This window comes from Schistocerca nitens, chromosome 1 (assembly GCF_023898315.1).
Source record: "Schistocerca nitens isolate TAMUIC-IGC-003100 chromosome 1, iqSchNite1.1, whole genome shotgun sequence".
NCBI lineage: Eukaryota > Metazoa > Arthropoda > Insecta > Orthoptera > Acrididae > Schistocerca > Schistocerca nitens.
Genome location: NC_064614.1, coordinates 1,063,802,981 through 1,063,820,442, shown reverse-complemented (window position 1 = coordinate 1,063,820,442; position 17,462 = coordinate 1,063,802,981). Strand labels below are relative to the sequence as shown.

Genomic DNA, 17,462 nt, shown 5'->3' with positions numbered 1-17,462 from the left:
CCCCCGGTAAATGTAACCGTCATGTAATTACCATGATTTATCATCATACAAGAACAAAGTCATTCTCACACTGATGATGATACTACGGGCTGTGGCTCACATAATACATTGTGCACTTGCTGGGGGATGAGTGAGTGGTGGTAACTGGTCTTGGGCCCTCAGGCAAACACTGTTTAGACCAGCAGCCTTTGGAGGATACGGCTGTTGATGTCAGCAGCGCTGTGTGTTGTGATGATGACCTTTGGGCACTCAACTGCGCAGTCATCAGTGCCCATACAAAGTCTCAATTTTTACACAGTCCAATCTAGACACTGCCATGAATGATAATGACGATAATGATAAACTGATGAGGATAACACAAACACCTAGTCACCGGGCAGAGAAAATCCTCAACCCAGCCGGGAATCGAACCTGGGACCCCGTGATCCAGAGGCAGCAGCACTAGCCACTAGACCATGAGCTGCAGACTGCTATGCGTTGTGCTGTGAGTGTTCTGCTTGGGGAATGGCACCTTGTTTCCACCGCAGCCATGGTGGCGTGATTCTGCTGTGTGCAGGACTCAACCAGCTGCCCTTGGAAAGTAGCTGGCACTGTGGTCCCAGGTCCCACTAGGAGCTCAGTGTAGGTACGGCAGATACAGGTGGCAGGGCTGTGACACCAACTCCCTTGAAGGACTTCATGCTAGTGGCAGGTGCAGCCTGGTTTCGAATCCATGGCTGCCTCTGGCAGTGCCCAGTCATCTTGCTCTGGCATAACTCTGATGTTGTGGTAGTACTTCTGGCTTCCAGCAATGAAAAGTGTCCTCTGCCTCAAAATCTAGGCTTATTTACAAGCCTCCAGTTCCCATTTATTTCGCTAACACCCGGCACTTACTTACATTGGCATAACAAGAAACTCACAGCGGTGTGGCGGTAACGCCTCACTTACTAGACAGTTACCACTGTGCAGCACCGTTTACTGCTGAACTCTGCTATCCTCGCTGCGCAATGCACTGGCGTGTTGTTACTGTGACCCACTTGTCACCACAGTGGCAGCTATCGACCCATGGACTGTCAAAGCAACACTCAACAGCAGTTCCATGCTACTTATCCTTACTTTTGTTAAAGACTAATAATGTTCTGTCCGAAGACTGGGTCACAGCATAACATACAAGAAGGTGTCATTGTTGAGTGACTGTAGTATACAAGATGACTTAGATAGAATTTTTAGTTTTTGTGATGGATGGCAGCTTGCTCAAAATTTAGACTATAAGTTAATGTGGATGAATAGCAAAAACAATCCCACTATAATTGAATACAGCATCAGGAGGTTGCTGCTAGATACTGTCACACTGATTAAATATCTACATGTAACGTTGCAAAGCAATACAAAATGGAATGAACACCTCAGGTTGCTTGTAAGGAAGGCGAATGTTCGGCTTTGGTTTATTGGGAGAATTTTGGGAAAGAGTGGCTCATCCATAGAGAAGGCGGCATGTGGAGTGCTAGTGTGACCCATTCTTGAGTACTGCTAAGAGTATTTGGGATCCAAATCAGATTGGACTGAAGGAAAACATCAAAGCAATTCAGAGGCCTGCTGCCAGATCTGTTCTGTAGATTCAGTCAGCATGAAAATGTTAGGGAGATGCTTTGTACAACTCAAACGGGAATCTCTGGAGTGAAGAAGACACTTTTTGGAAGGCACAATTGCAGAAATTTAGAGAGCCAGCATTTGAGGCGCACTGCAGAACGATTCTACCATAGCCAACATACATTTTATATAAGGACCATGAAGGTAAGATAAGAGAAATTAGGGTTCGTCAAGATGTTTTCACAGAGTCATTTTTCCATCAGTCTACCTGCGAGTGGAACAGGATGGTACATGGTACCCTCTGCTATGCACTGTACAGTGACTTGCAGAGTAAGTATGTAGATGTACAGTTATGATGTATGTAGTGAAAGCACAAGAAGTTAGGAACTGGTACAAGACAGAAAAGCATTTCATTATTGAAATTATAAACAACAGAAGAACTTCTAGAATTTGGTAACCACAGTCGGACAACAGTACTAGCCTGGGTTAAAAGCTGTAGAAATATAACCAATAATGAGATGGCTGACAGCTGGCAAAGGAGGCAATTTCTAATGTGTAGCAATGTTACAAAAGTCTTTTACCTTCTAACATTTAGAATTTCTAACAGGTTATATCTTTATGCTAAGCTTCCAAATAAAGAATTTTATAGCTGCCTGGCACAGAGAATCATGACCAAGTGGCAAGCAGAACAGGACAAATCACAAGTCATTCGAAGAAGGCATTACATAGAAGTAGAACTTACTTACCATCCCAACCAAGACCCGGTTTAGTGATCACAATTTATGATGAACGTCACCACGATTTGCATGAGAAGAATTGTGGTATGGATGTTTTATGTCCCACCTGTATCAAATCAACATCAATGCAGTGCCATTTTGTGATAGTTACAATGAGTTTGTAAGAGATCTAAACCACCCATTGTTTTCTTGCAGAAAGGAGAAGCTGCAAGGGGGAAAAAACAGTATTTCAGTTTATCCCGTGTCCATTTCCCATGGAATATTATTTCAATATGCAATGAGAACAGTGCGCAAATTCTTACAACAGCCACTGGATTCATTTTAAAAAGCAGTTTTACTGTTTGAATTTGAGAGTAATTTAATTTATAGCTATAACACCATAGAAGCTGATAGTCTACACTATTTTAATGAGTGTTTCATATGACCTGGGTTTAAACATGCATTCATGCTTGTTTAGCATTCTAGTTGGTTCACTGAAAGATATCTGTTCTGAAGTCTTGATCTTAAAACTTTAATGTCTGTCCCTAACTTATGAAAAATACAATAAAGAAACATGATAACTGTATGGTCAATAAAATAAACCCCTCTTATTCTGCCATGGTGTCATGCCAAAGTATTGACTGATATTACTGACTTTACCAATTTATTGCAAATTCAGTATTCAAACAAAACAATGTTTCTTACTTCACACACTATTAGTCCATCCTTGGTCCTATAACAGGGTAAATGAGTGTTCCTGCAAAGACTTCAGCTTATTCATACATCATTATCTCGTGCTCAGAAATCAATTTCCAATATGCACTGGCACACTGGTCTTAGTTCCTCGCATGAATTCTAAAGCTGCCCCCTGCCATGGTCATTGTAATATACGAGTGACAACTCAATGAACTGTCTTATTTGCTCAACAAAAAAGCTGTAGTTTCAGACATGAAATAGTGATTTCTGAAGCAGTTCATAATACTTGTAGCTGCAACACTTTATGGTAGACTTTCTTGGGTCTGAATTTACTATTATCTTTACCTGTACCTACAGTAGTGATTACCGTGTATTAGGTCTACTGTCTTTAGCACAAAAAGGGGTGCACTATGCTACAACTAACATGTTTGATCACCTTCACAGCGATATAAAATGTCTGAAAGACAGCAAAGTAAAATCTGAAAAAGTTTCTCCTCAACGATCCTATTCTGTAGAAGAATTTCTATTATTGTAATATCTAAAAGATGGTGGGCAGGAATCTTAACTCACATCTGTATATTTAACATAATAACTTTTTAAATGTCAGCATGCAGCCATATTTACAAATTAATTTGGCATATAAATGTAAAATGACTCGTTTCACATTATTATTATTTATCATACAAAATGATCCATAGAATATGAAAGTAGCTAACTAACTGCAAAAATCTGATTTATTTTACTGGCTTCTGGAGTTGGTAAGCAATAAATTACTGAGTGTGAGTTGTTCATTTACGGGTTATTGGAAGAGGTATTTTTGAGAACGTCACTCTGAGATACAGAGCTGCACATGCAACTAGTCAAACTGATCTCAGAGGTCTGGATCTTCAACAGTTATCTCTCCAAAGCTGGGCAGGAGGAGTTGAAGGCTTCTCTGTCTCATATGTCTCTTTGCATCAACTTATTCAATTACTGATTTTTTCTTTGACCAATACACACCATTGCTGCTCCAGAAATGATGTAGACTGTAAAATTTACACAAGCTAGTGGATATGAGCACAATTCTCCTTGTTTGTGACTGGGCAATTATAATGTGGTTTCTTCTACACATCAAGGTGGTACAGTCATAGATCTGGACATCGTACAGTACACATTAACAGATCAAAAGTATATGGATGCCACTATGTAATGTGGAATTAACCATTAGATGTCACAAGAAATAGACTCATCAATATAAAAGGAGGTACGGAGTATCACGATGACAGTAAAAAAATAGTAACAGCAGAATGGGTCTGTCAGGAGAGTCCAGCAACTTCAAATGTAGGCTAGTCATTGTATGTCATCTCAGTAACAAGTCATTCAGGATCATAAAAAAAACCTTCTGAAGCTGCCCAGATCAACTGTTAGTGATGTGATTGTGAAGTGAAAATGCGAAGGAACAAGCACAGTTAAATCAAGACCAGGCAGACTTCATGTACTGATGAACAGAGGCCCTGAGCATTGCAGAGGGTGGTTGTAAAAAATCGTATTAAGTTAGCAGAAGGAATCAGTCATGAGCTCCACATTGCTACCACCAGTCCAGCTAGTGTACTGACTGTGTGCAGGAAGTTAAATAGATTAGAGTACAATGTTTGAGCAGCTCCTCATAAGCCACGCAATTCCGTAGTCAATACTACGCAATGCTTGAGGTGGTGTGAAGTTTGACAGCATTGGGCAACATATGACTGGAAACGAGTCATTTGCAGTTATGAATCATACTATACCCTGGGACAATTTGACAGAAGGGTTTGGGCTTGGCAAATGATGGGAGAACATTACTGACCATCATGTGTAGTGCCAACAGAGAGATATGGAGATGATGATGTTATGGTATGAAGGTGATGTTATGGTATGAGGGTGCTTTTGTGATTTGGGTGTGGTCCCCTTACAGGACTTACGAAAATGCTAAAGGATGCGAATGCTTTTACAGCACTGTGTGCTGTGTACAGTAGAGGCAGTTTGAAAACAATTATAGTTCATATCAATGCACTGTCATAAAGTGAGATCTATGAAGCAATGGTTTGTGGACAATAACATTCCTGGAATGGACCGCCCAGAGTTCTAACTCACACCTTCAGGATGATTGAGATTGATGACTTCACTCTAGACCCCACTGTCCGACACCACTATCTTCACTGGTTTTGGTTCTTGAGGAAGAATGGGCTGCCATTCCCTTCAGACAATGAATGAAAAATATAACACTTTTGCTAATAAAGTGTTTACCTTATTTGAACACTGTTTTCCCCCAAAACTAACCATGGTTAGAGCAAAGTCTACAAAGAAGCCATGGATTACTCGAGGAATAGGGGTACCTTGTAAAACAAAAAGAAAACTGTTTCTGTGAATCCAAAACAGTTCTGATGTTGATGCTATAGCACACTATAATAAATACTGCAAAATATTAAAGAGTGTAATACGGACATCAAAGAAAATATATTACAGGGAAAAGATAGTGATATCAGATAACAAAATAAAGACAATATGGGATATAGTGAAGGAGGAGACTGGTAGAACCAGACATGAAGAGGGGCAAATAGCATTAAATGATACTTTGGTGACAGATGTGTATATTGTTGCAGAACTTTTTAACAAACATTTTATAACTGTTACTGAAAAGATGGGGTTGTCAGGTTCCATAGACACTGCTATGGAATACTCAGACCAGACATTTCAAGTAACTTCCATAATATGAATTTGACCCTCACTACCCAAGCCAAAATAATTTCCATCATAAAATCTTTAAAATCAAAAACATCTAGTGTGTATGATGAAATATCAACAAAGTTAATTAAAGAATGTGATTCTGAGTTAATTAACATATTAAGCTATATGTGGAACCAGTCGTTTATCAGTGGAATATTTCCTGAATGGTTGAAAGATGCTGAAGTTAAGCCACTGTTTAAGAAGGGAGATAAAGAAATAGCATCAAATTTCCGTCCAATTTAACTTTTGCCAGGATTCTCAAAAATTTTAGAAAAAGTAATGTACAATCAGCTTTATAACCATCTTATCTCACATAACATACTGTCAAAGTCACAGTTCGGTTTTCTAAAGGGTTCTGATATTGAGAAGGCTATCTACACTTACAGTGAAAATGTACTTCATTCATTAGACAAAAAATTGCAGGCAACTGGTATATTTTGTGATCTGTCAAAGGCACCTGAATGTGTAAATCACAATATCCTTTTAAGTAAATTAGCATATTATGATGTAACAGGAAATGCTGCAAAATGGTTCAAATCTTATATCTCTGGCAGGCATCATCCAACTGGGAACTAATTACATGTAGGGTCCCACAAGGTTCCATTTTAGGGCCCTTACTTTTTCTTGCGTATATCAATGACCTTTCATCAGTAACATTATCAGATGCCAAGTTCGTTTTGTTTGCCAATGATACAAACATTGCAATAAATAGCAAATCAAGTGTAGTCGTAAAAAGATCGGCTAATAAAATATTTGTGGACATTAATCACTGGTTCCTAGCCAATTCTTTGTCACTAAACTTTGAAAAAACACACTACATGCAGTTCAGAATTTGTAAGGGGTGTCCCACGAGTATGTGCCTAACATATGATGACAAGCAGATAGAATAAGTGCACAGTGTTAAATTCTTGTGATTACAGCTTGATAATAAATTCAACTGGGAGGAACACACCACAAAACTGCTGAAGTGTCTTAACAAATCTCTAGTTGCAATGCAAATTGTGTCAGACATAGGGGATATAAAAATGAAAACGCTGGCATATTATGCTTACTTTCGTTCCATAATGTCATACGGGATTATTTTTTGGGGTAATTCATCAAGCCAAACTAAAGTTTTCCAGGCACAAAAACACGCAGTAAGAATTATATGTGGTGTGAACTCAAGAACATCCTGCAGAAGCCTGTTTAAGGAACTAGGATACTAACTACTGCTTCCCAATATATTTATTCCTTAATGAAATTTGTCATTAAAAATATATAACTTTTTCAAACCAACAGCTCAATTCATGGAATCAATACTAGAAAAAAGAATAATCTTCACAAGGATTTAAAATCACTTAGTCTTGTACAAAAAGGTGTGCATAATTCAGGAACACACACTTTCAATAATTTGCCAGCAGCCATAAAAAGCTTAAGAGAAGCCTAAAGGATTTATTGGTAGCCAACTCCTTCTACTCCATTGATAAATTTCTCAGATGTGTGTGTGTGTGTATCTATAAAAACTTCTGCACAATTTCAGTGCATTAATGTGTTCAAAGTAAATAAGTATTACAGTAGTTCTATTACATGTTTATTATCTTATAAATAAATATAACTTTTTTTATTTTAAATTCAGTGCATTAGTGTTTGTAAAATGATTCTTTCATATAATGTTTATTAAAAAAAAATGACGATCATTCCACTTGGGACCTGTGGAAGGTACATTAGCTTATTTGTTTCGGTTGTAAATATTTGTCATGTATTATTGTTTTTCGAACATGTTCCACATCCTGGAGGACCTCCTCACTACGGATCAATTGGAAAGAAAGTAAATCTAATCTAATTTAAACAATCAAACAGCACAGAACACAGTTCAAGTCAATGTAAAGCTATACACACCTTCATAGTAATGTTCACTTTTGATCAGACCATGTACTTAATGCCAAACTTAAGACAGACAATGTTTTCGTGTGTTCAAAAGACACTGTATATTATAATGAAGATGAAAGAGTCCAACATCCAAGTTGTAATTTATATATTTTGTCGTGCTCTAGCTTGAGTAGATTCTCAAATTTGCTCATTATTTCACAGCTGTTTACATTAGATATCAATAAATGTGCAAGTAGTATCTTTTCAAATGGTGGAATGATGATATTCAGTTTCTCAATATAGGCAGTCATCTTCATGTGGCACCAAACATTTTAATTTTGATTTTCAGTTGGATAGAACTACTTCAGGGCCACTAAAGCTGTTGACGTCCAGTTTTGTCTTATTTCCTGATGTAATGTTCCTGACTTGATAAGGGGCATAGTGCAACAGGCCAAGGCACTGTTTCTACGTTTGGAGGAAATCTACAGAAAGAACAACATAAGTGACTTAAAAAGTTTTCGCAATTACAGTTTAGTCTATTTTTGTAATTGTACGTCATAGCATTTCTTTTTCTCTGTTCCTGTTCGCACTAATGAAGCAATTCTCCTGTGTTTTGAAAATAGTTTATCTGTTAGCCTTTGTCCAGGATATTGTACATATTTATGTTTATTGCTTTGCAGAACTGTTATTGTGTGTGTATAGTTTTCAAACGACACACATTTAGCTAAGATTCCGGAAAAAGTAACGAATGTTGTCTTTTGAGTCAAAACCAAATGTTTTTGCAACTTACACATTTCAGACTTAAATTTCAGAAATGATGACTAAAACATTGAGTTTCGCACAGAAATTGATTTGACATAGGTCCTTTAAAAGAAGTTTTTAAATTAATCTGAGAGTACTTGCAAGAAAACTTTGATTTACATACACACTGTGCAAGACCCACCTGGATAGCTGCAGGCAATGACACATCACTTACAGAATTTGTGGCGGGGGGGGGGGGGGGGGGAGTGGGGGGCATGCTGGGCCCGTTTCATAGCAGTCACCATATTAACAACAAGGACTGCCAGGAAGTTTCAAGGACTGGTGGTTTCCCCACATCTGACAAGGTAAATTCCAGGCTAGCACCCACATCCTGGCTCAGTTATACAATTCGTGAACATTTAAAAATATTCACACAGTACCACACGGAATAACACTCGACACAGACAGTTGGGGAACCAAATTTTTTACTGAGAGGGAAGGTGTGGTGACAGGAAGGACATGCAGCCACCCTCTACTATTAAAATTGACAAATCCATAACATGTGAGCCCATAGAGAGATGGGATAAGGTCAGAAAAAATAAGAAAAGACTTATACACTACGCAAGAGAAGGGAGAGAAAGCACACAGCGTGCCAGAGGATTCTTGCTTAGAATGTGTCATTTTCCATTCTGCATGGATTTGTAAAACTACCAGTTCGTATTTACCCAACACCGTTTTGCAAGAATAATATCACATTCCTTTCGACAATACCCATTTAAGTTTCCCAATAATTTAAATTACACTTCTGTGTGAACCATAAAAATCTGTAAGATCCTAGTAGCACAAAGGTACATGAATTCCTTTGATGTGTTCTATAAGACTATACGTTATGATAGGTCCCGATGTCTCTTGATCCTTACCAGATGCATTGCAGTTTCCCACAAATATCTCAAGTTCTCCATTTGCTTCCCCTACTGCCAATTTAACACGACCATCCCACTTCATATTTCTTCATAATATTACATTTGTTTTTAAATAATCAGATAATATATAAACATTTATCACAAATGTTGTAATTTAACACCAATTTGGTGGGCACTGTACACGTCTCCTTATTTAAAAAGGGCTATTATTCAGTACCAAGGTGAAAATTGTCCATGCCATTCTGGTTGGTTGGTTGGTTTGTTTAAAGCGGGGGTGGGGGAAGGGACCAAACTGCTTAGTCATCGGTCCATTACTCCAGTTAAAACAACCATACAGAGGAAAGGAGAAAACAAACGAGACATAGAGCACAATACTGAAAGGAAGGAAATACGACAAGAACGACAGAAAGGCAAGAAACACTACAAAGAACAAAAGAGGACAAGAAAACCACAGACAGATGCAAGAAATAGGTAGAAGAGATTAAAACAAGAAAGCAGATTACCAAGGCTGGCTGACCATGAGAATAAAAAGGAGAAGCCAGCCTCCTTGCAAAACATTAAAACCCCCAACCTAAAAGCACTTGGGTGGAGGATAGGACAAAGGATGTGCGCTAAAACTTAGATCAAATAATAAAACCCACCCTCATGGATAAAACGTAAAACTAAACCTGCTGTTGATGCATTGTTGCCCAAGACTGAAAGTAGGGTGCTATGAAAGTTTAAAGTCCATCGCAGAGCGGCTAAAGTGGGCAGTCCACCAAGAGGTGGATCACCGGTGAGCCACAGCGACACTGAGGTGGGTCCTCGCAGCGGAGGAGGTAACCATGTGGTACCCACATATGGCCAATGCGGAACTGACAAAGGACAACTGATTCCCTGCAAGAAGCCCGCAGGGAAGACTTCCACACATTCACAGTCTCCTTAATAACACACAGTTTGTTGTGCATACTGTTATGCCATTCCATCTCCCAAAGGCGAAAAACCTTGAGGTGTAAGACAGAATGCAGGTCAGTTTCAGAGATGCCTATGAAAGGAAGCAGTTTCTGCATAGCCTGTTTGCCCAGGCTGTCAGCAAGTTTGTTGCCTGGAATTCCGATTTGTCCTGGGGTTCACACAAACACCACTGGACTGTTCTAGGGCATACAGGAACTCCTGGATGGCCACTGCCAAAGGATGGTGAGGGTAGCACTGGTTGATAGCTTGTAAGCTGCTCAGGGAGTCAGAACAGAGAAGAAATGACTCACCAGAACAGGAACGGATGTACTGAAGTGCAATAGATACAGCCACAAGCTCTGCACTGAATACATTGCAGCCAGTGGGCAAGGAATGCTGTTCAGTATGGCCTCTGTGCACATAGGCAAAGCCAACATTACCAACAGCCATCGAGCCATCGGTGTAAACAACTTCAGACTCTCCGAACATGTCAAGAATCAAGAGAAAGTGACAGCAGAGAGCGGCGGAGAGCGGAATCCTTAGGGCCATGCAAAAAGTCCCGGCGAAGCTCCCGCCGAGGTGTACACCATGGAGGTGTATGTGAATGGACCTCACATAGAGGTGGTAAAGGGAAGGACTCCAGTTCAGACACAAGGGATTGCACACGAACCGCAATCTCTAGCCCTGACCTGGGCTGCCAATGCGGGAGATGAACTGCCGCAGGTGGACAAAGGAGACGGTAATTTGGATGCTCAGGAGAACTACGAATGTGTGCAACATAACTGGCGAGCAGTTGTGCAAGTAGGATCTGCAATGGAGGGACTCCGGCCTCCACCAAGGACACTGGTCACCAGACTCTTTCTAAAAGCTCCCGTCGCTAGGCGAACGCCACAGTGGTGCACTGGGTCGAGTAAATGCAATGCTCAGGGCACCGCCGAACTGTAAACCAGACTCCCATAGTCAAGGTGGCACTGAAAAAGGGCTCTGTAGAGCGGCAGCAGTGTAGAGCGATCCGCAACCCAGTTGGTGTTGACCAGGCAGCAGAGGGCATTGGGGTGCTGCCAGCACTTCCGCTTAAGCTGACAAAGATGAGGTAGTCAAGTCAATCAGGCTTCAAAAAACAATCCTAAGAATCGATATGTCTCCACTACAGTGAGTGGATTGTCATTAATGTATCAGTAAAGTTCTGGTTCTGGATGAACAGTGTGACACCGACAGAAGTGCATGACACATAACTTAGTGGCTGAAAACTGGAAGCCATGGGCTAGAGCCCATGACTACACCGTGTGAATGGCTCCCTATAGGCATTGCTCAGCAACACCAGTACTGGAGGAGCAGAACGAAATGCAGAAGTCATCCACATAAAGAGAATGAGAGACCAACGGTCCTACAGCTGCCACTAAAAATAGAAACACACTGAATATGGATCCCCGTGGAACACCATTCTCCTGAATACGGGAGGGGGGGCGAGGAGGGGGTGAACTATGGGACACACCAACTTGGACAAGGAAAGTATGGAGTAACAGGAAGTTTTGGATAAAAATCAGGAGCACACCCCAGAGACCCCACTCATACAATGTGGCAAGGATATGATGTCGCCATGCCATGTCGTATGCTTTAATTAAGTCAAAAAAGACGGCAACCATGTGTTGGCATCTGGAAAAGACTGTTCGGATGGCAGACTCGAGGGACACAAGATTGTCAGTGGTAGAGCAACCCTGGTGGAAGCTGCCCTGACATGGAGCTGGTTGGCCACGTGACTCCAGGACCCAATCCAACCGCCGACACACCATACGTTCCAGCAGCTTACAAAGAATGTTGGTGAGGCTTATGGGCCAATAGCTATCCAGATCAAGCAGGTTTTTACCAGGTTTGAAGACCAAAATGATGGTGCTCTCCCGCCATTGCAATGGAAAGACGCCATCGCACCATTGCAATGGAAAGACGCCATCGCACCAGATCCGGTTGAAGATGACGAGGAGATATTGTTTGTAGTCAGACAAAAGATGTTTATTCACCTGACTGTGGATCTGATCCGGCCCAGGAGCTGTGTCGGGACAATGTGCAAGGACGCTGAGGAGCTCTCACTCTGTAAATGGGGCATTACAGGGTTCACTGTGGTGTGTAGTGAACAGGAGGATTTTCCTTTCCATCCACCATTTGAGGGTGCGAAAGGCTGGGGGTAGTACTCCAATGCAGAGGTTCAAGCATAGTGCTCAGCAATAGCGTTTGCATCGGTAGATAACACGCCATTGATGTGAACGCCAGTGACACCTGTTGGGATCTGGTATCCAAAAGGCGTCTGATATTCATCCGGACTTGGGAAGGTGACATATGGCACCCAGTGGTTGACATGTACCTCTCCCAACAGTCCTGTTTCCCTTGTCTTATAAGCTGGCGAACACGGGCACAGAGCCACTTAAAATCTATTAGGTGCTCTAGGGAAGGGTGCCGCTTATGTCGCTGTAGAGCTCGCCAACAGTCTTTAATTGCCTCAGCGACTTCTGGCGACCAACGCGGGATTGTCTTTTGCCAGGGGTACCCTAAAGAACAAGGGATCGCATTTTCTGCCACAGAAATGATCGTTGTACTGACGTGCTTAACCATAAATCAATGGCACCATGTGAGGGAGATTAAACGATGACAACAGAGGTGAAAGCTACCCAGTCTGCCTTGTTTAAAGTCCACCTGGGTAGGCGTTTGTGGGCATGATGCCGGGGGAGTGACAGGAAGATGGGGAAGTGGTCATTACCACACAGATCATCATGAGCTCTGCAGTTGATAGATGGGAGAAGGCCAGGACAGCAGACTGAGAGATCAATGGCCAAATGTGTGCCATGTGCCACCCAAAATGTGTTGGGACATCTGTATTTAACAGGCAGAGGCCGAGGTGGGACAATAAATTTTCAGCGTCTCTAACTCAGCCAGTAAGACAGTGCCACCCCACAAGGGGTTATGGGCGTTAAAATCTCCCAAAAGTAAGAAAGGTTTAGGGAGTTGACCAATCAGTGCAGCCAATTGGCGAGTGTCATCTTTCCCACTATTAGAAACCTGGGAAGGGAGTGACCCAAGGCACTCCATCTTGCGAGAGGAGCTGAAGAAGACTGACGCTTCTACGGCTGGGAAATGGTGTCCCCGATGGTTGGGGGGCAATGCTCCCAAGGTAGGTGGTGCAGGAGCAACAGGGAGGGAAGTGCCCCCCACCATCAAGAGGGCAGGAGTAGTCTTCCATCTCTGAGAGGCGACTGGAGTTGGCGGAACTGATGGAGCTAGAACTGTTGTACTGGCAGCGTAACACGATGTCATACGTACAGGATGTACACGTTCAAATGTTCTCTTAGCCTCATTATAGGTCAGCTGGTCCAGGGTCTTTTACTCCATGATTTTATGATTTTCCTCTCCTTCTGGAGAAGTCTACAGTCTGGCGAGCAAGGCGAATGGTGCTTTCCGCAGTTGACACAGATGGGAGGAGGGGCACATGAAGTATTGGGATGTGAAGGACATCCACAATCCCGACAGGTGACACTGGAAATACAGCAGGAAGACATATGGCCGAAGCACCACATCAGGGGAGGGATATATGGCTACACGTCACAGTGGTAGACCATCTCACCTTGACCTTCTCGGGTAATGCGTCACCTTCTAAGGATAAGATGAAGGCATGGGTGGCAACCTGGTTATCCCTCAGATTCCGGGGGAGGAGCGGGACGAAATGAACACCTCGCTGCTCTAAATTGGTGCGCAGCTCATCATCAGACTGCAAAAGAAGGTACCTATGAAATATGGTACCCTGGACCATATTTAAGCTCTTATGGGGCGTGATGGAAACAGAAACATCCCCGAGCTTGTAACAGGCAGAGGACGCTGTTTCAATCAAGACTGACCCAGATCGCATTTTGGATAATCCCTCCACTTCCCCAAACTTGTCCTCTAAATGCTCAACACAGATTCACATACAGAAATAATAACAAACGATACATCATCCCACGGAGAAGTCTATGATCACCTTTCATTTATGGTTGACACACTTGTCTATGACGGCGCTGTTAACTTCTCTAATTCCATTGTGGTCATTACACAAGATGCATGTTGAAGGAAATACGATAGTTCCTGAATCATTTTGGAATGTTCCTTTCCAGAATTTTGTGAGTAAGTCTCTTTGTAACATCGTCATGAAAGATTCCCCATCAGCTTTCGAACATACAAGGTACCGGGGCGAATAAGATACGCTGTCGTCCTTAGCCTGGCATTCCTCCCATGGTGTGGCCAGGGAGGGGAACGATACAGGGTCGCACTTCAGTGCATTGAATTGAGGCCATGAACACTTAAGAGACTGCTGGTGTTTGACCACCAGCAAGAGATGATGTACTATGCTTCATCACATGTCATCCGCCCTGATGCCACCAACTCTGACCAGGGGCCCTCCCCATGGACGCCACGCAGCCGCAGCAAAGGCCACCTGGCAGGATAGCCATTCTCGGGAGTCCCGATTCCCCAGGGGGACGGGCATCTACTCCTTGGCATATGTGGGGAGTTAACGGTGCAGTCAACAGCAGAGTGATCCCTGCGTGGTCAGGGGACTACAACCAACAGGGTACATGGCGGCCCCACCACAACGGACTAGCTACCGTGCTGGATGGATATCAGGTGCAAATGAGCTAAAAAGTCCATTATCATCATCAGTGCACAAAGCGATACTGCACAGTGGATGGAGGAAAACGCACCCAGGAGGGTGACCTCGCCCAACAGCTCGAGAATGAGTGGAAGTGCAGATCCATGTCGATGAAGGATGTGTGAGGTCTCAACGCATGATGGACATGATGCATCATGTGAGGCACCCTTCCCCAATTGGCTCGCTCTTCGGGAAAATTTAAAAGGCTGGAGGTCAAACCCTACAGTGGACCATCACATAAAGACCGAAACGTGTGAGACTCATTTTAGTCGCTTCTTGCGACAGGCAGGAACACTTCGGGCCTATTCTAACCCCCGGACCAGGGGGGCATGCCATTCTGCATTTCATTAACATAACACAGTGATAATGCTATTCTACAGATAGTGTAATCACCAAGGGTACTGCTGAGCCTATCTGATAAATTCTTTAAGTATACTTAGAACATTAACTGTACAGTTTTACTTTGAACTTTGATGGCAGTCAAACAGCGATACGGTGGCAGGATTCTCTTGTGTAAATGTCTGTTTACCACTAGAAGTTAAAAATTTCATTCTCCATATTGTCCTCTGTCTTGACAGCAAACTGACTTGTGAGCACTAGATGGAAGGTTTTGATCACTTCCTTCACGTACAACCAGAATTCCGTAAGATTTCCTGACAGAAGGCTTCATACACAGCACCTCTTAGAAAATGCTCAAGGGCCACGACTCTTTTGATGTGGGAGTTCTATACTTTCACATTCTCTGGATGAAGATATTAAATGAACATGGTTTCTGCTACCGTTTATTACCCTACTTGGCACACATTGACCTAAAGTGTGATTAACAACATGTTTGAACTTTGACTATATTTTTTCTATTGTTATCAGAGCCGAACTAAAAGTTCACAATTCACGTTTAAGTACAATGTTGGTGACTGGATAAAATCCTCTTAGTTTCAAGCCACATCATTTGAGTTAAAAATCATGAGCTTTCAACAGCTGTCACCGTCATCATCTTCACAGTTTAAAACTACTAAGGCTGACATTCCTATCGCATTAAGTGTGTGATATCACATATTACATTTTGTAATACCACAAATGTGCTTGAAAATGACACGTCATCGAAATTAGCTGATCTCACAATTCCAATAAAGATCATTTACATTACAGCCTACTATGGACCATGTTCCTTTTAATAAATATTCAGAGGCTCTGGATCCACAGAGAAACAAAATTTTAAAGAGAAGTTCGACACATGGCAAAAACTCCCCATCTTGTCCAATTAAAAGTAGAATGACAAAATGCAAATTTTTGGGAGTGTGTACAACAATGTAATTATTAAGAAGATAATTGTTTATGTTTACAGAATTCACATACAGAAATAATAACAAACGATACATCATCCCACGGAGAAGTCTATGATCACCTTTCATTTATGGTTGACACACTTGTCTATGACGGCGCTGTTAACTTCTCTAATTCCATTGTGGTCATTACACAAGATGCATGTTGAAGGAAATACGATAGTTCCTGAATCATTTTGGAATGTTCCTTTCCAGAATTTTGTGAGTAAGTCTCTTTGTAACACATGAGAAACTTCTTGTGGCATCTCCATTGCAACTGTCAACACACACACACACACACACACACACACACACACACGTAAACAAACAAAAACCAATCTAACAGAATCATGACAAAGTGTACAGACCCTCTTCTCCTCCCTCCCCCGCCCCCCCTCCTCCTCAGTCTTTCCTACCTCATCATAATTTCAGGTGGTATTTTACCATGAATATCTTGCAGAATAGGAATTCTTGCCACTAAAAGAATAGGACAGTATGTGTTGGTACATCTTGGAAATCTGCTACTTCCCACATTCCAAAACCAACTGCTCATTTTTAGCAGTCCACCTATATCATGTTCATGAACATAGTACCCCATAATCCCTATGGACACAATGACAAATGCTCTACACACAGGCTAAGTACAATACCAGAAGTAACAATGACCTGGTATCATTCCACTGTAATTCTATACAAGTGCTTTGTACTTTAAACAATTAAATCTTCAGTACCATACCTCACTGCAATAGACACCTACCTCATTAACACCTTTTAGAAAATCAAAGAATTTTGGTTACCTCCGAGATCTTATGAAGCTGGTGAATTTTTAAATAAAGCTTAGCAAATGGTGTGATTGTAAATTATTACAGTACTTGTAGAATTAGGATCCAATATGTCAGTGAACAATAACAAAATGCCTAGTTTATTATTAAACCAAACAATGGAAAATCCATGATGGAATTTAACAACACGAGAGAAGGAAAGTTGCTACACACCATATAGCGGAGATGCTGAGTCACGACAGGCACAATAAAAAGATTGACACAATCATAGCTTTCGGCCATTAAGGCCTTTGTCAGTAGTACACACACACACACACACACACACACACACACAAAGTGCAACCTGCACACACGTCTGCAGTCTCAGAGAGCTGTGTAGTTGACAAAGGCCTTAATGCCCGAGAGCTATTATTGTGTCAATCTTTTTATTGTGCCTATCGCAACTCTGCACCTCCGATATATGGTGAGTAGCAACTTTCCTTCTTTCATAATGTCAGTTTATTATTATATAGTAAATA

The 17,462-nt window shown here is 41.7% G+C and overlaps 1 protein-coding gene across 8 annotated transcripts in view; it reads right to left on the bottom strand.

The window, feature by feature from the left end:
* LOC126198116 (uncharacterized) overlaps positions 1-17,462 on the bottom strand; it is a 56,366-nt gene that overhangs the window by 37,285 nt on the left and 1,619 nt on the right. For 4 of the 8 annotated variants that reach the window (XM_049934695.1, XM_049934694.1, XM_049934696.1 and 1 more), the window contains exon 2: positions 2,316-2,511. The exons of the other annotated variants lie outside the window; for them this stretch is intronic. In XM_049934695.1, the coding sequence (XP_049790652.1) occupies positions 2,316-2,318 (3 nt within the window). In that variant the 5' untranslated portion in view covers positions 2,319-2,511. The remainder of the gene's footprint in view (positions 1-2,315; positions 2,512-17,462) is intronic. 8 annotated transcript variants of the gene reach the window in all.